The sequence below is a fragment of the Bombus pyrosoma genome, linkage group LG16, assembly GCF_014825855.1.
Source record: "Bombus pyrosoma isolate SC7728 linkage group LG16, ASM1482585v1, whole genome shotgun sequence".
NCBI lineage: Eukaryota > Metazoa > Arthropoda > Insecta > Hymenoptera > Apidae > Bombus > Bombus pyrosoma.
The window spans coordinates 2,502,376-2,525,377 of NC_057785.1; the positions used below are offsets into that span (position 1 = coordinate 2,502,376).

Below are 23,002 nucleotides of genomic sequence, written 5' to 3' on the forward strand. Positions count from 1 at the left end.
ACTTATTACTCGGGAATAAAGCTTCTTTAATTTATTCGCCATTCGCGAATAACAAGTAGCTTGAATTTATTCGTTGCTTGAAATTTTCAACCAAATGGACGATTTATACATTTCCAAGGATATAGTTAAATATAACAAATCAAAATTGTTCGTCATCGTAAACAATTTTAGAGGAGCAGACGCGTCGGTATCGAGCAGGTCGGAGATTGTATCGGCACAAAAGCTAACAGTAAGCGATTACCGCGATAGCCTCGATTGTCCACCTTCGATTCCGGAGATCTTCGATCGTCGAACGAGAAACGAGGATCGAATTATCGAGCTGCTTGCGATTACGAAAATTACGCGTACGCACGGATTCCTGCGCCGTTTTGTCGAAGCAAGACAGGCGAAAACGGTTACATTGTGCGGACGACAAAGGGCGAGACGCACCCTGTTTCTCTCGAGGACTCTCGAGACGAGGACGGGACAGAGACACCGAAGAAAAAGAGGAAAAACAGTTGCGTGGACATTTTATATTCGTGGACACGCGCTCGAGAGACGCATTGTGACGGGGACACAAAGGGGGTGCAATTTCGACGACGCGTTTTCGCTCAAACAGCTTTCAATCGGTTTTCCATTAGAGCCCTCCCTTCCGCCTGCGTCCACAATGCCGGGATCGGGTCTGCTTTTCGTTCGGAGGTTAAGTGGCCGATGAATGGAAAGCGAGAAGGACGATTTCCAAACGAAACTCGTCGCAACCTGACCCTGTGAAGAGCGTGCGACGATCATCGAGGACCTGACAAAAGATATACAATGTTTGCGTAGATTATAGATCATCGATCGCAATAAGGTTCCCGGAATCTCTCGAGACCCAGCGAGATTTAGTACGCTCGATGCCACGCGCGAATTCTTGGAAAAACGTTCGAGTCGAAAAACATACCCCGAGAAGACAAAGTTGCTGGAAGAGTCGATAACGCGTCGCGTTTTTAACAAACTACCGAGCATACTTTTATTCATACATCGATGCTACAGAGTTGCATAGATCGATGCTGTCACGTAAAATCCGTAACTGTCGGGACGACGCGACGCGACGACGAGACGAATCCCTTGGTTCTCGTTCGCCGATGGGGAAACAGGTGTAGCGGAGACGGTCGCCGATCCTTTTACGAGACTGTGATCCGGGCTCACAGGTAAGAACACGGGCTCGCATTTCCAATCCCCGGGACGAGGATTATGGGCGGCCGATTTCACGCGATCCCGGCTCGGTTTCTGGCTTCTTGATTCTGGAAGCTTCTCTCGATTCTCCTCCCACGAATCCCACGACCGGAGAAAAGCTGCAAAGGAATCCCTCTGACCAATTCTGTCGTCGAAAGCTTCGTCCCCCGAGTCCACGGATTAACAGTTTATATCAACTTTTGGCTGCAAGCGGGCCAAATCGTCGATCGTTTCGGTAAACGATACGTTCGTTGGAACAAGTTGGGGGATAAGACAGTTTCGATAATAGAAATTCGCCAGACAGTTCTTATCGAGTTTTTCCAACAGATTCGAATATGCGTCGTGACTTAAGCGTTACGATTTTAATTGTTCCCTCTTCGACGCTCGAGTTTATTTCGAATACGAGTAAATTCCATTAGTTACTCAATTACTTGACACGACGGATCAGATCCGCAGGCTGAAAAGACAGTAGCCTTTAGATTTAAACATTAGGTTCAGCTAGAACCGAATATACGATAATCATTTATTATTCACGTTATAGTAATAATTTACTTATAATTCTCGATGAGAATTGACTGTAAACTACTTCCAAATTAAAAGAAATAGAAAAACAAACGAGTAAAAGACTGCATGTATTAGCGTTTGTACCGCGAATGATATTAATTGATTAGAATGATTAACAGACTATGGTAGCTCGCCATTAACACTAAGCTTACCAGGCTGTAACCTTAGCCAAAAATTGGGAAATCGGACGATATAAGAATTTTCATAAAGTTGGCTAAACGAAGGAAACAACAATTTTAAATTCAATTTTAAATCCGGTCATTTGAGGCCTGGTAAGGTTAGGTTAGGTTAACCCTGAGAACGAAAAATCTGTTGCAAGATCGGTAAGTTCAGGCACCGGTGTACGCAAGGATTATCGGTATTTTCTTTTCCTTTCTTTTATTTAATTTGTACTTTACAATTTGACCAGCTGAACATTTGTTAAATTTTTCTAACCTAATTGCTAAATAACACGTGGATGGCTGCCCCCAGCGAGATACCATCTTCCAGTTTGGCTATTTTATTTCTACGTTTGGATTAACACGATTTTTAAAATTTCTTTTGCTTCTCTATTTTCCCTTATTTCTTGTCTTATATGATTCTTTTATTATTTAATTTGTACTCTACAATTTGTCCAGCTGGACATTTGTTAAATTTTTCTAACCTAATTGCTAAATAACACGTGGATGGCTACCCCCAGCGAGATACCATCTTCCAGTTTGGCTATTTTATTTCTACGTTTGGATTAACACGATTTTTAAAATCTCTTTTGCTTCTCTATTTTTCCTTATTTCTTGTCTTATATGATTCTTTTATTATTTAATTTGTACTCTACAATTTGTCCAGCTGGACATTTGTTAAATTTTTCTAACCTAATTGCTAAATAACACATGGATGGCTACCCCCAGCGAGTTACCATCTTCGAGTTTGACTATTTTATTTCTTTAATGGGGTCAATGGGGTGTTTTCTCTTTAGTCTTCTTTCTATGAGAGTTTATCGGTGTGTGCGTGTTCGATCCTCGAGAGCGTCGCATCGAGCGGAACAGCGACGCAAGCCGAGTCGACCGCGATCTTAGAAGCTCGAGATCGAGCTGGAAGACGGCGAACGACTCGGTTGGTTAATGCGTTACAGGTGTGATATCTGTGTGTTTTCTTTTCCAAAACTGTCGCTGCAGAGCGCGGCGAGGCGGGCGGGCACCAGCTGCGCCAACTGCAAGACCGCGACCACCACGCTGTGGCGGAGGAACCAGGCCGGGGAGCCAGTCTGCAACGCGTGCGGCCTCTACTACAAGCTGCACAACGTAAGTAATCGATCATACATTCCCTCCGTATCGACGTTTCCTCCGCTGGATCCCCAGCCGCGACCAACCAACCAACCAACCAACCAACCAACCATCTTTCCATCGGATTCGACGGTTCAGTCTCGCGTTCGCCACGCCAAACTCCGTAGCACGCCGATGTGTCCCTTTGTCAAACGTCTTTGGAACAAACGGTGCTTGGCTATTATACTTTATTTGCCGACAACTTCCGTTCGGAATCGGGGCGAGCGATCGAAAGCGGAAGATCCGTACCACTCGATACAATGTTTTCGAGAAGGGAGACATCGACAAAAGGGGCCCGGGTATTAAAACGACGGGTACGAGATCCGACGAACGAGAGCGGCCCTTCGATAAACAGCGAAGGCAAAAGGTCGTCCTTTGGCCACCGTCGAAGCCACCGATCGTGAACCCGCCTGTGTAACGTAATATCGGATCGCTATTGTCGCGGCAAGCCTCTCCAGAGTTCCATTGTCGACCCGTGGAACCTAATTCCTCGATCCTCTTTCTGCTGCGAGCCGCGATGGCCGGATTTTCCTCGCATTCTCCGCCACTTTCCAATCTCGTGGCGCGTTACCGCTCCGACATTCCGTCTCTTTTTAACTCGTGTCATGCGCCAATCACTACACGGCGGATTTTTATTAATTGTCCGTTTATTTAACGGGCACAGGGCCTTCGGTGTGGCAGACGAGCTTACGCGAGTCGAAGCGTAAAAGAGCGAGCTCCAATTTTTTAAACTGAGATTTTTATGCAATCTTCGTGAGTATAGTTAGAGTAATGCAATCGGAATAGGCTCTTGCGTCATTTACTGAACGTTATACGATCGTCGCGTAGACGTCTATGAACAGGGCTTAACCTATGACCTGTTTTCGACGAATGTCCTCGTCGCGGTGAAACGACAATATTTCGTGTTGCGCGGAGCCCTGTCGCTAACAAAATTAAGTAAAACAATGATTTAATTCAAACTTAATTTTGTATTATATTTAACAGAGCCACACGTGCTCCGTCATATTCGTCATCGCTTACATTTTGCAACGCGCCTTTCAAAGTCTTCAACGAGGTCGCAACAGCCAACTGGCTGAAAGTTCGACAATTCTCACGACTCGCTTGCGCACATCTCGCCACGCAAATCGCGTGTTTCTTCGCGTATTACGGTTTCCAGAAAGGAACGTAGGAAGCCGCGTAGCCAGCTTGCAACGTGAATCTCGAGGGTGGTTTGTTTGTTTCCGAGAGACGCGAGAGAGCGGGTGGCCACTCGAGTCAGCCCTTCCGCTTACGCGACGCGACCCTCTGTTGTGGCAACAATTAGGGTGCTCGGCGGGTCGCCGGACGTGCGAAGAGTGTCGCCAGGATCCCCTCGAGGCGGTGGCGGCGGCGGGGGTGGAGCGTGCTCAACGGCGTGTGACACAGGAAGCAGCGAGGAAGACAAAGGGAGGAGGGAAAAACGGACATCCTGCGCGCAGTTTTTCTCAGCAACTCGACGTATTTCACGCGGCTAGCGATCGCCCTGTGAAGATGTTCGAACGCGGCTTGGCGTCCATCTATTTAGATCGAACTACGCGTCTCATCGCTCGTTCCAATCCCAGAGACAGCGGCTTTTCTTCGCGAATCGTCTCTCAGGTGTGGCATTTTCTCGCAAGATGACGCAAACTATGGAAATAGAACACGAACGACCATTATTTTTACCACAAACTCGTCGGGTCTTGTTTTATACGCGAGCGAGGTAGAAACTTAGCGCTGATATTATAGTCGTCTGAATATTTAATCCGCTTCGGAGAATTTTCTGTACGTTCAGTTGGAAAGAGGACGCGAAAGAAGTTCGCACCATCGATGAATTTGTTTGTTAAATTTGACAATCCTGCGAGAACAACGGTACGTTCGAAACGCAAAGTACACGTCGTGTAGCAGAAACGCGGACGAGAAACGACCCGGACAATTCCAACGAAGCGCCGTTACCTCGAGTACTCGCGTTCTCTTGGTTTTTAGCGATCGACGTAGCAAATTGAAGCGGTTTTCAAGCTGTAAGCGATCGTACACGAGAAAGAGTCGCTATCTGCCGGACTGCTCGTTTTTCTTCGCCTTGGCGGAGTTTTCGCGGCTCGGAGAGGGCAGGCCAAAAATAAGGCGCGTCTCTCGCGGGATCTCGATAAGGATTCGTTTGCGGCTCGCGCTAATTGGCCCGCGATGACACAACGGCTCCCACTGTCCGCCCCTTCTGCTGAAAGCAAATGGTCCGTTCGAATTTACGCGGCTTTTTTCCCTCCTCTGCCGACTTATCAGCCCATCTTCGCTTCAAATACGAACGCACAGCGAGCTTCTGAGTCCTGTTCGCGATCTGCGTCCCGAGTTATCCAGATTCCACGCAGTTGCAACGCGTACAGTCGCGGACGCCACGTACTTCTCGCTTCGTACTTTGTACTTTCCACTGGAAATTTTTGCTGGACCATCAAATCACCGACGGAAGAGGATCGCGTTTTCTCGCGACGTTTGTCCGATCGAATCGATAACGAAGACGAAGAGAAGGATGAGGCGGGGGTAGGATAGCGGCCAAGGCAGCAACGTACAGCAGCAGCAGCAGCAACATCCTCGCGCTGGTTAATGCCGGGCATAAAGGCCGGGCCCAGACACGTTTCCTGGTAATCATTAATTAAGCGTAGGGCTCCCTTCCGCCCCGTCTAGCGACATGGGACGCCGTGCACGCTCCACCAAGGGGGGGAATAAATTCGGCGACTCTCTCGCTCGATTCTTCCCTTCTTCTGGTGCGGCGTAAAACGTCGAGACGGAAACGCGCGGAACTCGTAGCTCCGTTTCCAAGCGACCTCGTCTTTCTTTCACTCGCGAAGAACCGGGTAAGCCGGAATAGGCGACTGTCTTCGGTGACGTTAAGCCGACACGTTACAGTCTCTCGCGCCGAATCTCGGTTGCCCGGTCCGGCCACTCCGTCGAACAATCGGACGGCGAGGATTAGCCTCGGGGTCCGTGCACTCGTCCAAGGTTCCCTGGATCGGTCGTCGACGATACAGAAAATTCGATGGAGCAACAACTACTCTGGTAGAATCGACGCGCGTACACAACGCAAGGGATCCCGGATCTCGGCTGGACGAAGGAAAGGAGAGCGGGTGAAAGGTGGAAGGAGACGAACGAGGAAGAAAAAGAAGAGAAAGGAAATGAAAGAAGTAAAAGAGGGGAGAGGAAAGAGAATCGATGGCTACCAAGTATGCGTAAGGAGGCTCGGGCGAGAGATCAATCATTTCGAGAGCAACGTCTCCGGCAGTTTCTCTTGTACCTGCCACCAGAGGGTATACGGCTGTTGCCCGGGCTTGTCCCGAGATTCGAGATAGACACCGTTGCTCTGTGGCGCGAGTGGTAGAGCAAGAGAAAGGAGAGGGACGCGGAACGACAGATCTGGCGTCGTTAAGATAGAGCGGACCGATAGCGCGGTCGCGGTGGCGCGCGCGCCATCCAGCCAGCCATCGAGCCACGGCTAGTCGAAAATACACGGATTATTCGTGCTCTCGGCGCCGAGCTACCGGCTGCTCGAAATATGGTAATCGCCGCTCGAAATCCTGGCCGGAGGGTCGCCGGGGTCGCCGGAGAAATTCCTCGAACGAGGACGATACTCGTCCCCCGGAAACCGCGTTCCACGATCAGCAAAGGAGCCGGAGACTGGAGAATTAGACGCGCGAATCTTCGCCTCGCGCCACCGCCGCCTTTTGCCCTCGTGCGCTGCGTACGATTTGCGAACGTTCGATTTGACGGCGATTCGAACGCGTTTAAACGAGTCGCAGGATGTTTAACGTAGCACGAATTACGTATACGCGTTAGATACAGCGCGGTCTTGAATTAAACCATTTAAGGAAGCAACGTTCATTGACGTAGGCGCACCCAGAATCGTGCGCGTTTTGTTAAAGCGTTTGAAATCTTGCACCGCACAACATCCTTGCGAATTGATATTCCGATTACGATCTATCGCTGAAATTACGCCGCGTTGCTTTCCCGCCGTCGATCGCCTCTTCTGCTCGATGCTTCTCCTTACGAATTAGAAAGCGCGTATTTTTCTCCAAAGATGCTCGCAACTGCTGTTTTATATCTGCGCAGGAACCTCGTTATACGCGTTTCCACGCTCCAAACGTACAAATTGTAGCCACTGGCCGATTTTACGATCGGCGCGTCGTTCGCATATCGTATGGCGAACAACAGCTCGAAAGGAGGAAAACGTCGCGTCGATTCCGATCGCCAGCACCGCGCAACTTTAACTTACTTTGTCCCACATGGATTTCGTCGATCGAGTACGCCAGCGTATCGCGAGTTGTCGGAGGAAAGAGGTGGAAGATGTACGCGAGGGGAGAAGCCGCCTGAAATTTGAAATGGAAAAGCGACGGAAATAGCCGAGTCGGGGGATCGTAAACAGTGGGCCGCTGTCTTTTCCCGATACGTATCTCGATGTCAGGTTGAAGATAGGCGCGTGTGTGGCCCGAACGCGCCGATCGACCGATAACACCGGCAATTTTGGTCGTTTCCACGGCAGATCGACAAGGTTCTCACACTTCCTTTTCATTCGAAGCGCGGCTGCGGATAAATCACGCGGACGTTCGACGAACGCAACAGCGCATCGCGTAGCGCGGCTTTGTCCCCCCGAGGAAGTTGTAAAATCGCGCTACGGGGAGGAGGAACGGCGCAAAGGGCCGCCAATTGATATGCCCCCGACGAGCCGGCTACGAGACATTCCTCCGTGCCGCTTTCTGCGAACGTTTTAGCCGAGCTAGAGATCCGAGTCGCCTCCGCTCGCCTCTGTTCCCGTTTTCTACGCCACTTGCGATCTCCTCGCAGAAGACGAAACGCGCGTCGCTTCCGAAAATCGACACGTCCGTCCAGCAATTTTCAAAATTATCGCCAGTCGTCCGCAAAGTGATACGAACAGGACAACTCGCTTCTTAACTTGTTCAGTTGCATTTTCCACAAAACCTGTGATTAATCGATCCACGTGCGTACGTGTCGTTCGTACAAACAATACAAATTCGTAATAATACGATGGGAATTCTACCGGGTGGGCAAGAAATATTCCTAGCACCGTGCAACAATGTCAGACTTTGGAAACTTCAAACTCTGTTTTCTCCGAAGATGTGGAACAGCCGAGAACTAGAGCGACGAAATGCATTCGAAAATCTTTTCTTTATTTCTAGCTAACGTCTTTCGATGTACTCGCGGGCCTTACACCAACGTTTGTCCCAATGTAAAACGAGTATATACGTATACGTACGATATATGCGTAGATATCTCTGTCGCGAGTTTGCATAATTATCGTTGCACGCTGTCCTCTAAATTTAAATCACCGTTTCCTGCGAACCCCCCTTCTCCCAGAAACTCTCTCAGTTTTACGAAACGATGGCCCGTTTGATACGTCGACGCGTTTGGAGTATAAAATCGTAGACACGTTTCTTGATGTTCAGGACGCTTACTATCGCGCACACAGTCCTACCATTCGTATTGAACGCTCGCAACCATCTTCTTACCGATGATTCATCCACAGCCTCGCCGCTATACTGCGAATTTTTATGCACATCCGTATTTTTGTAAACCTAATTAAACAGAGCCTAACTAGAAATTTATACATCCATTATTATAGTGATTGCTATAGCAAATATAGCATCGCTTCTTTTAAGTATATCGCGCGAATTTTCGCAATTTTAAATTTCCTACAAATGTGTACATTGTTGCAATTCGACGGTGAGTTTCTTTGGACGAGCGTTTTCAACGTCTCAAAAGCGCGTGAAAGACATTTGAAAATTAAATTTCCTACAAATGTGTACATTGTTGCAATTCGACGGTGAGTTTCTTTGGACGAGCGTTTTCAACGTCTCAAAAGCGCGTGAAAGACATTTTGAAAAGAAACGATGTTTTATAAGCAGGTTCGATCGTCTCGTAGAAGAAAATTCGTCAACTATACTTGAACGCGGTCAATTGCTGACTGAGATTATGTAAATCGAAAATAGCAGGACGCTCGGTTTCCGAGAGAAATAAATAAAACACTTGGCCATAGATCGTAGATCACAGATTACAGAAGAGATCGTATACGAGGTCAATTCTTAACTAAACACGCGCATGTCCTGTTTTCTCGAAAATGAGTCCGTAAAGCGAGCAATTTTATTTTTCCACTTTTCCACGTCTCCGCTAACACCCAGTTCTTATCGTCGTTATCAGACTGCGCGTGTTCATGCATCGATAGAAGATTTGAAAAGGCGGCAATAATATCGGCAAATATATAAAATGCTCGGAGCTCGAAAACCAATTTTTACCAAAGTTCTGCTTTCTCGATGACTTTGCGTGAAAATCCGCGGAGTAAATATCATCGATTAGGCGAGTTCGAATATACTCGACGAACATTCAAACTCGAAAGCGAAGCCTCGAGACGACAAAAACGTGTCACTGCGCGTCTTCCATCTATTTTTTCACGTAGATTCGCCGGTGTTTTCGCTTGTACGATCGCTTCATCCACATGCCGCGTAACTTCTACGTCGGACCATTAGAAACTTGGAGCTTTGGAAATCCATAAAACTTGTGGAGCGCCTGTTTCGACAGCTGTTCGTTAATTCATGAGTAGCAGACCTCGTATTCGAGGAACGAGCGGGGAATCGGTGTTAGAGAGTGGAGAAGGAAATTCGACCGTAGGTAGGCTCGTCTCCGATCTTTCATTCATTGACCCCACCCGGCGCAGGTTCGCGGCGCGATTTCGTATGCGATCGGTGTGCGGTTGCATCGTGTGTGACCACATCAATCTGCATTCGAATCTCCGCGGATGGGGCCGTCTCTCTCCCTCTGGCTCGCTCCTCTCTCTCTCTCTCTCTTTCTCTCTCTCTCTTTCTCTTTCCCTCTCTTTTGTTTGCACCTCGCGCTCGGTTTCGTCGCTCGGTTCCTATTAAAGCCGCTCGTATTGTATTCAAATCGGTTCGAGCTTTCTTTCGTGTCTGCCTGCCGTTCTGGCTACTTTTGCTCGCTCATTAAGCTTCATCCGTCGATCCGCTAAAATACTGCGTTTTCGAGCCTCCCTCGACTCTCGACCTTCGATCCTCCGCTCGCGCCATCCTTCCCATTCGTTCGTCTCTCGTCCGCGAACGTTATCTCTTTCCACTCGCTCATATTCGCGACACACGCGGATGGATATTCACGTGAAACGCGTCGAAACTTCGCCTTTTCGGAAACGACGACCCTGTGAAATCTTGCACATTTGGCTCGCTGTCGCTTTTAATTTCGTTACAAATCTATCGTTCCGCCGTCGAACGCGTCGAGCAACGAGGAATAAAGTAAAATCCGCTAGAATCCTCGGCCGGTTACGCGAGTAACATGGTGGTCGCGTGTGACAGTGTGACTCGAATCGGCGACGAGAGTCGGAGATCGTTGGCGATTGCGTTTAGCTGGTGGATAATTTCAAGGCGTCCCGGACAAAGCATCTCGATCGTGTTAGCCGATGTAACCGATCGATCGAAAAAGCTGGTCGCAGAGGCGGCAGATTTTCGCGTTGCAGGACCAATTATGCGTGCGTGTGCGCGCGCGGATGCTCGCGGTGCGCGTGCAATGCTTAAGTACGAAATAACTAGGTATGCAAGTGTGGTGTGCCGCATGGTGCGGTGGCGGCCGCGGCGGAGGAGGAAATGCACGGGCGGCGGGCGGAGGGGCAGGCGGCAGGGGTGGAGGAGGAGGCGGAGGCGCGCTTTGTAGTTGCCGCGACGTGACGCAACTGCCAACTTAAGGAAAAGGTTCCTGGTATTGCGGGATGCGCGAACGAGCCTCCGGAGGTGGCGGTCGTGGCATCATCCTCCCTCGTCCTCCGCCTGCCCAGCCCCTCTCGCCTTTTCTCTCTGTCTCTCCGTCGCGTCCTTCTCTCGATCGCTCGTCGCCTCTCCTTCCCTCCGACACCCAAGCCAACGTCCAGACGGTCAACGACTCTTTTCGGAATTACGCGATTGCTCGAATTTGCCGAATTACGCCCGATCCCATTAGAGTCTCGGCACGCTGCGCTGCTTCCCCGTGACCCTACGGCCGCACCGAGCCACCAGCGTATCCTTCGCGAATAGAGCTCTAGCCCTTTCGTTACGGTGCTTTCTGTTCGCCAACACTCTGCCACCGCGTGCGCGTATTTGCGGCACATTCCACGTGCTGTTACATTCGACGAGCGTTCAGCGTTATCGGCCGACCATAGCCAACTATAGCGACGTTAGCAACTTGCTACATAGCGAGCGTGAAAAGTGACTATAGCATTCGGCGACCATAGCCGCAGTTGGCAACGAAAGGATTAGAGGAAAGTTACGGTTGGTCGATCTGCCTCTGAACTGTTGTTAACGCGTACAGAAAACCGAGTTGCACGTTTGCGAAGTTTGACGTTGTTGCACGCACCTGGGACGTGGAGAATATTCGACGCTTCCTATGTGAGCCGCTAATCTTCTAATTGCAAACAGCAGCGTTTCCCTGGCGAGACTCGCATGGGAATTCGCGGCTAGTGACCGACACGCGAATCTCTTAATTACGGGTTGAGGAACGATTGATCGAGCCCGCTCCCTTCTCTCTCCTTGTCTACGTGTATCAGAGGGCTGATTTATTTCCATTTCATGTCACTTGCACATCGGTTGCCCTGGTTGGTGAGAAGCCGCGTTAGATTAAAGCCGATCGACTCAACGAATTGTTGGCTACGACTCTTGCAGGTGAATCGGCCGCTGACGATGAAGAAGGAGGGCATTCAGACGAGGAACAGGAAGCTGTCGTCGAAGAGCAAGAAGAAGAAGGCCGGCGGCTGCCTGGGACTTGGCGGCGTCATGGGCGATATGATCAAGGCCAGTGGTCACCTCGATCTCGACAACAAGCCCTTCCATTCTGGCTTCGGCTCGCCCATGAGTAAGTACTGCACGCTCTGTTCTTAAATTTTCCGACAGATTTTCCTTTACCTTGTCCGCGCGACGATTCCAATTTCATCGGTGAATTTCAGTTTTACCGAGCTCGCATCTTCCGCCTGTTGGCCGACTACCTTCCCAATTTCTTCTTCTTATTCCGAATACGCGTTTATCCGCATACTTGGCAATTATTATTTTACAAATTCACGTTAATTGGAGGCAATTATTATTTTACAAATTCACGTTAATTGGAGGCAAACTCATTCGGTTGTCCGAAAAGTTTCTTCCGTTTTAGTAGGATATAATAGATGCGCAACGTTTCTTGTTTCGTGTTGCTTTATTGAATTACGTATGATCCATTTTGACAACGTTTGGCTCATTATGTTTCATGTTTGTGTAAAGTTACATTGTTGTATTAGGTGTGTTTGTAGAGGAAAAACTCTTTTGGGATGACCTGATACAATTTAACCGCCGACAAACTTATGTATGATCCACTTGTTCTATTTAAAATAAAGACCACAACGTTTGGCTGATTAGGTTTCATGTTTGTGTAAAGCTACATTGTTGTATGAGGTGTGTTTGTAGAGGAAAAACTCTTTTGAGACAACCTGATGCAATTTAACCATCGACAAACTTGAGGTCTGTATTTTAAATAGAACAAAGTGGATCATACATAACGTTTGGCTCATTAGGTTTCATGTTTGTGCAAAGCTACATTGTTGTATGAGGTGTGTTTGTAGAGGAAAGATACTTTTGAGACAACCTGATACAATTTAACCGCCGACAAACTTATGTATGATCCACTTGTTCTATTTAAAATAAAGACCACAACGTTTGGCTGATTAGGTTTCATGTTTGTGTAAAGCTACATTGTTGTATGAGGTGTGTTTGTAGAGGAAAAACTCTTTTGAGACAACCTGATGCAATTTAACCATCGACAAACTTGTAGTCTGTATTTTAAATAGAACAAAGTGGATCATACATAACATTTGGTAGATTAGGTTTCATGTTTGTGTAAAGTTACATTGTTGTATGAGGCGTGTTTGTAGAGGAAAGACTCTTTTGAGACAACCTGATACAATTTAACCGCCGACAAACTTATGTATGATCCACTTGTTCTATTTAAAATAAAGACCACAACGTTTGGCTAATTAGGTTTCATGTTTGTGCAAAGTTACATTGTTGTATGAGGCGTGTTTGTAGAAGAAAGATACTTTTGAGACAACCTGATGCAATTTAACCGTCGACAAACTTGTGGTCTGTATTTTAAATAGAACAAAGTGGATCATACATAACGTTTGGCAGATTAGGTTTCATGTTTGTGCAAAGTTACATTGTTGTATGAGGTGTGTTTGTAGAGGAAAGACTCTTTTGAGACGACCTGATACAATTTAACCGCCGACAAACTTATGTATGATCCACTTGTTCTATTTAAAGATAAAGACCACAACGTTTGGCTGATTAGGTTTCATGTTTGTGCAAAGTTACATTGTTGTATGAGGTGTGTTTGTAGAGGAAAGACACTTTTGAGACAACATGATACAATTTAACCATCGACAAACTTGTGGTCTGTATTTTAAATAGAACAAAGTGGATCATACATAACGTTTGGCAGATTAGATTTCATGTTTGTGCAAAGTTACATTATTTTATGAGGCGTGTTTGTAGAGGAAAGACTCTTTTGAGACAACCTGATACAATTTGATAAACTTAGTTCCAATGACCCGATCGAGAGTTCTCGTAGCTGTAACTTGCCGCAAACCGTCGTACTATAATAATGAACTATGGTTTCTGTATTTTGATTGTATATTTATAATTCGCGTAGCTTGCACCGGATCCGGTTGGCGGCCGGATACCACGATATTTAAATCGACTGTTTTCTCAATTAACGCCACTACAGGCTACCAACTCGTCAAAATAACGGGTTCTCCAGATATTCTATTTTACAATTACTGAAAACATGCCGGTATTTTTACCTCATATTGATCTCTTATTTAGACAGAGACATAATTACATAGATTTATTTGCTTTAATTAATTGCACTTGAAGTCTACTGTCTTGAGTATAGCTATAGCCATAACACTAACTTTATGAGGCGCGGTCAAACGATCGGTTTCAAAGTTTCATTGAAAATTCTGCACTCGTCGTTGTTTCCTTTGCTCGTCTAACTTTATGTAAATCCTTCTATTATCCGATTAATCAATTTCCCAATTTTTCTTAACAGAAGAATCTACATAAGTAAAGTTGGACGAGCAAAAGGAACAACGCAAACGAATCTACAATCTTAAATTGAATTTTGAAACCGGTCGTTTCGCCGCACCTGGTTCCTGTCAAATTGTCCCACCGACGAATATTTTCTCGCAAACTCTCAACATTCGACTGAGCCAACCACCTACGCATATTGCTGACTGTTAGCACCTTCGCTAGCCGCGAAACACTGAATTTCATAGGAGCAGGAAATACGAGACGAAAATGATTTGTGATTGCAGGCACGTCGCAGCATCATCACACGATGCACCCAGCGATGCAACACTACATGTACCACACGGGGGTGGGAGTGGCAGGTGGTCTTCACCAAGGGTTCGCGCCCCCGGCGCCTCCACCGATTCATCCCCACTCGCACTCACACTCCCATTCCCATCACATGACGAGTCTTCAGGGTCTCCAGCTGGCCGCCACGACGAACGCGATGGTGAGTCCTCCATTGGCCGAGTTTCCGCCCTTCTAGCTGCCCTGCTTATAGCCGCGTAGTGGAATTAAAGTAGACGAAGATAGCGGTGGTTCGATGGAAAAGCCACATGGATGTTCTGTTTGTCTGGTTTCAGACCGGTTGGCGATCGGAGTACACATGAATCGCGAGTGATCAGCAGCTCAGGACGCAGCCCACCACTCTAATCTCGTTCTAACGTAATCGCGAGCTCGAGCTCTCCTCTCTTTCTCTCTCCGCGAACGATACCGAGAGACGTTCGAGAGGCGCACACGGACGGGAAAAAAGAGAACGACGCGAACGAAAAAAAAAAGAAAAGAAAAAAAAAGAGAAATTAACGCACGAGTCGCGAACCATTTAGAATGTGCGTTGCCCCCTTTTCTTCTTTTTTTTTCTCCCTTCCTCCCTTCTTTCTTTTCGTTTCTCTCTCTCTCTCTCTGTGTCATCTCGCATCTGTCCCCTTTCGTTTCGCGGTCTCGCGTCGCTGTAAATATGTAAAGTTTCGCACAAAGGTAGGGCCGTCGAGCCCGGGCCCCAAGTACAAACAAAGTCAGCTATAACTTGTATCTGAGTCTAATTAGACGTGCTCTGTACATAGACGACGCTATACCTTAAACCAAGAGTTTCTATTACGTGCGTGGCGTGAGAAACGGGGGTGAGCGCAAGCCACCCCCCTCCTCCTTTGTCGTGTAATCGATCGTCCCTCCGAGGAGGCTTCGAAGACGATTCTTACAGGGTGAACCAGCGGAAAAAATTATTTATTCGAGACGTTCGAAGGTGTTCAATTGTTTTCGAAAGGGTATGAAACCCTCGGGAATCGGAGTCGGTCTTCGGAGGCCGGTGTGAGTAATATTAGATATTAAGCGTGTATCCGTGAGAGAAATCGTGCAATTTTCAAAGTCTTTTTATTAAATCCCGGAGAATCCCGCGTGGGGACCATTGGACGCCGATTTTCTTCCCTCGCTTCTCTACGTTTCTTTCTTTCGATCCTCAGCGCCGTTCTGCCTTTTCCACCGGTCGTCCATCGCTTTCACCCGCGCCACTGCTCCTAAGTGTCCGGACAAGTCGTGACGACAGCACGCAAATTCTACCAGAGTGTACAAATTAATGGGAAGTTAATTATCAGAAGCAGCGTTTTTAAATGTATTTGTAAAAGTGCATTAACCTCTTAGGCACGACGCGCCACTATAGTGGCTTTCGCGGATATTCCACATTACGACGCGCCACTATAGTGGCTTTCGCGGACATCTTACATTACGACGCGCCACTATAGTGGCTTACTCTACTGACTAATTCGTTCACCATTCGAACTAAACGATTCATTTAATTTATCTTGCTTCATACCTTTTTACCCTCGCAATGTTTTTGACAGTGTTAACAATATATAATTTGTTTCTGATACGCCACTGTCAGGTATCAATTGTTGCTTCTCGTTAAAATAAAATACCATCGTTAGACGCTGTTTTTAACATGCTGACCCGTATCCTTCTAATTTTGTAGAATCTTCAAGCTGAAAATATCGCCTCGAAATGGAAAACAAAGAGCAATTTGAAAAACACCATCGCGCTGTGAGCGTGAAAATTCTGACGTTGGTCAATGCGTCGTACGGTGCTTTAAAACACATCGCACTCAATTGTGTCATTAACACTAGGTTTACGGGCATTTCTTATAGAACTGTCTCTACGAGGACCCGTCAAATTGACGGGTAAACGAAAATACGTATTTTCTACAAAAATTCGATTCATTCAAATTAAGTCTGAATTGAAGAACATCGGGCTTCGCGTTTAAACAAATTATTAATAAGTAAAAAGTCTTCTCCTTTTTAAATTATCACGGAAATGATAACAATAATATCAACGCTGCAGGGTAGTCATATTTATTGAGCACATTCTTTACAAATATATTGAATTTTGTTCGTGCAGATTTTACCATCTGTTTGCAATATATACAACAATTATTGCTTCTACTTTTTTTTTTTTTTGCATTAGCCCACTTGGCAACTTTTTCGCACTTCTCACGTTCAAAGTGACAGAAACGAAACGTCTGATCTTTGGCAAAATACGAACTTTCTGAATATTTTCGATCCGGTGCACTCCTTACATAATATCCACGCGTTTATCGCCAAATCTGAAATATTGGAAAAAAACTTGAGGGGGCCATCGGAAACTCCCCCCTTTCACGTTATATTTTGCGTGCCATCTGGTCAACGACGTCCACAACAAATTTTGTTTTATTATAAAAAGCAATGGTTTCTGGAACACGTTTATAATTGTCTTCTACTTGTACATCTGTATGTTTGGTGCTTAGACGGAGGACTTTTAGGTTAGGTTTACTTTATACACGGTGGGCGTGCAGTTTTCCGATTTATCTAAATTTGATGAAAACAAAGTCATCTTGTCCTTTTTTCCCTCGAGCATAAGGTAAATCACTTAAAATATACTTCGTTTGGGCGTCAACTGCAAAGCAAAATTTAATGCCAAATTTACGTGGCTCATTCGGCATATACTGCGTAAACCTGCATCGGGCTTTCGTTGGAAATAATTGTTCATCCATTGAGATATTTTCACATGGCTTGTAACAAGCCTGGCTATTATAAATCTGTTCCATATTTCGGGTATCAGCGCAAATTTATCTGCCTGTAATGTTTCGGAGGCTTTCAATGATCTCGCGTCATATGCGCGCCGGGCATATGGAATTCCTAGAAAACTGCCTAACTCAGCAACTGTGATTTCCCGTCTTTTTTCAAAACTCGATGCGCCTCGGTTTCACTGCAATCTTTTACGTGTTCCATTATGTGTCTGTGAATTATCAATTCGAAAGCACTGGTTGCACAACCCGACATAATATTTTTCTTAGCGTAGCCAGTAGGCCCTGCGATGTCCTTGAACGCCATACGAACGAGCGTCCTACCCCCAGATCCGCCTGCTTTCAGTTTTATCCACCGCGTCCCGTCAATTGCAACTTCAATTTCGCTCATTACATTTTCGGATGCGCTTGGAATGCTCGTCCTTTTACGCATCCTTCTCTTGTTACCGCACACTTTCAGGAAGGTCCTTCTGTCTCTCCACTTTCGGTGTATTCCAAACTTCCACTGTCACCTTCGCTTTGGCCTAATTCATATTCATCTTCTTCGGAGGTATCCTCAGAACAATCTTCATTGATGTTGGCAATTTTCTTCGATATCTTATTATATCTCCTGGATTCACTCGTGATTGCTAGAAAAGGGAGATTGGTCAAAAAAAAAAAAAAAAGGAAAAAAGGAAATTCAGTTCCGAAAATTGCCCAAATTCAATTGTCCTGTTGTAAATACAATAAGCGGAGACAATAATGGGAAATGTCTACAGTAACTGAAACTTTTGCACACTGTGTTTGGAAAACGGTTTGTTTATCGAGTCAACTAGCCCGTCAATTTCACGGGTTTCGTAGTGATAGCTATACCACACGTAGATTTCAAAAATTAGAAAGCCTAGGAGAAAATAATTCTGGGTATAAATTCTTCGGATGAAATGATTAATTTACGATGCAAAATGGTTAAAATTAATGCTATGGTTTTTAGGATATTTCACGTCAAATTGACGGGTCCCGTAAACCTAGTGTTAATTGTTCAAGTAAATTATTCAAGTTAAAGTATATGCATCACATGTTTGAGAGAAATTATAATTTAGTTATCAAACACAACGTTCCAATGTGCTTGCGTAGGAAGCAACATTATCCGCCACACATTGCTGTGCTCTATCATTTACGCGTAATTCGCGTCAAACTCTGCCGTGCAAAGAAACAGTTTCGCGCAAAATTCCTAAGAGGTTAAAGGCGTAACGATCCTATATTTTACTATCCATAGCGTACACTGCCACGTACCTATACCGTTTAAACGTGAAAGTTTAAGCCATTAGAGTTTCGAGTTTCTGTAGCTGCTCGTCGATCCGATTTTAATTCGGCAATCGAAGAACCTGAGGATGAAAAGTCGCGAGATAAAATAATTCTGTGCGGTGTGGCAATAGCAAGTTGCGTGTTTATTATCGATACATCGGCGTTTGAAAATCGATCAAGTTTTCTATTACGAAGAACAAAGTGACCGAATTACAACGTTGGCAACGTAGTTTTATAATTAAAATACGTCGCATCGAAGGGAAGCAAATGTCCGGACGCTTTCGAGCGCTGTATCTGTCTCGGTTTGCGATTATTCACAGCGAAGGCGGAGAAAACGTTTCGACTGGCGAAATAATTCCGCGAAGTCTATAGATTCTCGCAGTCTTGGGCAAATTTCTCACGAACTCGTTACGTTCGTTGACGTTGTGAAACGTTTTCTGTTGCCACGAACATCTCACGTCGATCCGCGGCTTCTCGATCTTCAACTCGTATCACTCGACCATCGAATAGTTCGGGCTCGCGTTTTAATTTTCCCACCTCCGATCGAATTCAATTTTCCTTCGTCGTACAGAAAATCGAAACTGAGAAAGTTAAACGTCCCAAACGCGAATAGTCTGACGTCTAATAAATTATTGTCATCTATGCGAATATTTATGGAAATTCGTATTTTTGTAAATATTATTTACGAAATGGAACTAGGATAGGCAAATGTTTCATCTATATCGTACACAGCCGTATTTTCTACATTTCCATGTTACGTGCATTTTTGTATCCTCAAATTTGCCGCAAGCGAAGACTTAAGAATCCACCGTCTAGTGATCTGTAATCGGTAAATCAACAACACCGTTTTCAGGGTTAATAACACGCGATTTCTCCACTCAGACTTAGTTTCACCGTTCTTTGATCGCGCTCCATTTCTACATTTACTTTTCTACGTTGCCCTCTTCCGATTTTAAACGGCAGAACAGCCTTCCACCACTCGTCGACGATACGCGACAACGCTAAGGGAAACACTCCGGTGACTTTTCAATTTTCTGCATTTCAATCACTCGCTTACGGCCACTAGCCGTTTGCGGACGAGGCCGCTCGACGAGCGAGCGTCGCTGTCGAAGTATTGACGCGCATAGTTGAGAAATTGTACACGCTGATCGTTTTCCTTCTTCGTTGTCCAGGCTTCCATTATTTTTATCAATATTTAATTTATTATCATTATCACTGTTACCAGAAGTATTGAAACGTTTTCTACCCTGTCAGCTTCGAAATAATATTCGTCGTCGCTACTGTCGCTATCGATCATGTTCTTTCTGCATCTTTTAAAAAAATATATGAAATTTACAAAAAGCTTGCTGAGTCGTGTGGCAATGCCATTGAAAGGTTGAAACTCGTTCTGACTCGGCCAGCATTCTGCATCGCGGGCTTACGTTAAACGTAAGAGAAGATTTCTAAGGATCTATAATTTTCTTTCGTCGAAAACGTAATTCTATTTTGTTTGGTAAAAAATATCGGTCAGAAAAGTAGACGTAGGCCAGCTACTTGAAGACAAGTTGAAAATAAGGAACCGTGAACAGAGTCGGGCGGCTATATGACACTCATCCGCAACTGTGAAAAGACTCGCGCGGCTATTTGCCGACACTCGTCCGCAAAGGGCTAGTTGTTCTTTCGTAAGTTCGAACGAGATTTGGCGGATCGCGGAAGAAAGCTCGCGAAACAGGTTTCTTGGCGCGTGGCGCACGCAACGCTCTCCCCAATTTTTCCGCCGGGAAATCGGCGTCCAGTGGTCCGAGCGTCGCGTCGTGTGTCGTACCGGTTTAGCGATAGCGAGCAACAAGTTAGGTGTATAAAGCACACGTAGAGAAGTCGGTAAATTATATGGAACTTCCGGTGATCCAGATCGCGAGTCGGTCGTCCCCGTCGAGAAATCGAAATTCTCGATTGGAGAAAAAAAAAAAAAAAAGAAAAAGGAAAAAAAATACGAGAAGATAGAGAGGATAAAAGAGAAGGAAGACAGGGACTGGACACGAGAGACGGAGCACTGGGCAGAAATGCAAAAGCGAAAATACAAAAAAAAAAAAAAGAGAGATAATTAAATAATAAGGATGAAGAAAACTAGGGTAAAGAAAACGAAAAAATCGCGCTGTAAATTTTGTATCTTCGAGATTGTGTACCGTTATCATTGTAATAATAGTATATATATATAAATATTATAAATATATATATATGAATATAAACGAAAAAAGTCTATATATACAAAGATGAATATAAATATATATATATATATATAAATATAAATATTATAAATATTATAAATAATAGTTGAGGTGTGTGTGGATGGTGGTGTGCGTGCATCATGCGTGCGTGCGTGAGTGGAGGCGCGCGACTGGCGAAAAGCAAAATGAAGTCAAAAGGGTGGGGAGGAAAGAGAGGAGTAAAAGTGATTGTGCATAAATTAGCGGTTAATTGCGCATCGTAAGATTTGCATCTAGATAGTCGGAGCGCGCGATGGTAATTAAAAGGATTTATCGCGAGCGAGAAAGGTTAATAGCCGTGAATGACGATTATCATTATTATTCTTATTACTATTATCGTGGTCGTCGATCGGCCGGTATCGCCGATTATTCATTAATCTCTCCTTCTAATTAATTAATTAATCGCGCGGGCACACTCGGCACGAGCCGGCCAGATTCGTCGCAATTGCGATCCTTTCTTTTCTCGATCTTGCTAGGCCGTGAACATCGAAAAGGCCACCCTCCGTTCTTCGCCATCTCGCCACCCCTTCGAACATCCCATCTATCGTCTCCTGCTTCGCGCAAACGTTCTTTCCAAACTTTTCTTCTTTCCCATCTGTGTCCTCCTCGTTCGATTTTCACTCGCAACGTAGAGTTTTCTCTCTGTGGAAGTACGTTGCCGGCCGTAACATAAGCGCGCGGACAGCCGATGAAAATAGTTTCGCAGAGATACGAACGCCGCTTTCGTTTCTTAATTACTTCATTACTCTTACGCTCGAGCGTTACACACGGGCCTTGTAATTAGACCGCGGTTCTTTGCGCGTTTCTTTCTCTACGCAACATTCAGATTTCGAACATCTACAACACGCGTATGACGCGCAAGAACCTACGATATTTAGAGTACACGTGGTGATACGTTAGTGGGCGAAACGAAATTTCCATTTAAATTTCTGCTCTATTTAGATGCCGTTTGTTCGCGGCCGTAGAAATAGAAAACCACGTAAACAACCACGGTCTACTTATAATTCGACTTGTTCGAGTAAACTTTGTTCCAGCCGTTCGATAGACGTAACCAGCAGCTGTCCCTATGCTTATGACCGGCGATGTACGTAAATGTATCCGTAGATTTCCAATTTTCCAGTAGTTTCGAGCCGCGATGGCCCGCACAAATCTCTTCCAATTATTTTATACCCGAGAAACGATATTTCAAAGAAATTCGAGTAATGCGACGTCGAGCGTATAACGTGACACAGCGAACACTGTGGTACGCGTAGTCGTCCAGTTGCTTGAAATTCTTCGCGATATCGTTTTCGAGATGTAACGTAACGAGAGATAGAGAGATCCATCGGGCTGGAAACTTTTGCTCGTCACCGCGTCGTCCTTGCGGATTCCTCGCGAAATAGATTCGCGCGAAAGCTCTGGAAGCGAAGGTTTGCAAAGCCGATTACTCGGATTCTGTGCGAGTCGATCAGATAGCGAGATTGAAAGGCAGACGCGGTGGATCGATTGTTCGAAGAGATGGCGGGCGACGTGGAACGGCGTGGTGGCTTCGAAAAGCATTGAGACGAGGGAAACGAGAGAAAAGGAGAAGGAAAAAGAAAAGACTGACGAGAAGAGGAGGGAGAAAGGGCGGCGGATATTTTACCGCGGCCCCTTTTTTCGCGGAATGAGACGAAGAGACGCGGACGGCGGAGAGAGGACAGATTATTCTAATAAAATAGTATTATTAGGGAGTAGCGTGTAGACTGTATAAAGAAACACAAAGGCGATCACACAGAAACACAGACACAGGAACGCGGAGGAAACGGAGAGGGGAAAGAGCGCAAGTACGATGATTCGGAAGGCTGGACGTTTGGAAGATGAGCAGGAGGGATGTCACTGGAGGCCGAAAGTGAATTCAACGACACAAGTTTCGTGCAGATACTGATTTCGTGAACATGTATAAAGCGACATTGTAAGATATCGTTGTAAAAAAAGGTTTTAACTTAAAATAAATTAACGATAATTCACGCATAAACGCGCATCTTTTCAGCTTCCGAAGCGTAGTTTCAGCTGACAGGTTCGCTGCCGCCGGTTACCCGCGTTTTCAACGATCGTTAGAACCGGCTAAATCACGCCATCAAGCGAAACACGCAGTGTCGTATTCGCGTTCGATTTCGGTCTCGTTGAGCGTCGCGCGGATCATCTGGTTACCGTTTTACGACAGCGGACGTAATATCTTGGGAAAACCGTAACATTACACCGCAGCGAATTTCAATCGGTCGC

The 23,002-nt window shown here is 45.8% G+C and overlaps 1 protein-coding gene and 1 pseudogene across 2 annotated transcripts in view; one reads left to right on the forward strand and one right to left on the reverse strand.

The window, feature by feature from the left end:
- LOC122576196 (GATA-binding factor C-like) overlaps positions 1 to 14,963 on the forward strand; it is an 88,497-nt gene extending 73,534 nt beyond the window's left edge. Inside the window, exons 5-8 of one of the 2 annotated variants that reach the window (XM_043746116.1) lie at positions 2,904 to 3,038; positions 11,750 to 11,939; positions 14,425 to 14,627; positions 14,761 to 14,963. In XM_043746116.1, coding sequence (XP_043602051.1) covers positions 2,904 to 3,038; positions 11,750 to 11,939; positions 14,425 to 14,627; positions 14,761 to 14,787 — 555 coding nt within the window. In that variant the 3' untranslated portion in view covers positions 14,788 to 14,963. The remainder of the gene's footprint in view (positions 1 to 2,903; positions 3,039 to 11,749; positions 11,940 to 14,424; positions 14,628 to 14,760) is intronic. The other variant, XM_043746117.1, reaches the window with a different exon arrangement.
- Positions 14,964 to 15,118: 155 nt separating this feature from the next.
- LOC122576681 lies at positions 15,119 to 17,930 on the reverse strand (annotated as a pseudogene).
- Positions 17,931 to 23,002: the final 5,072 nt, after the last annotated feature.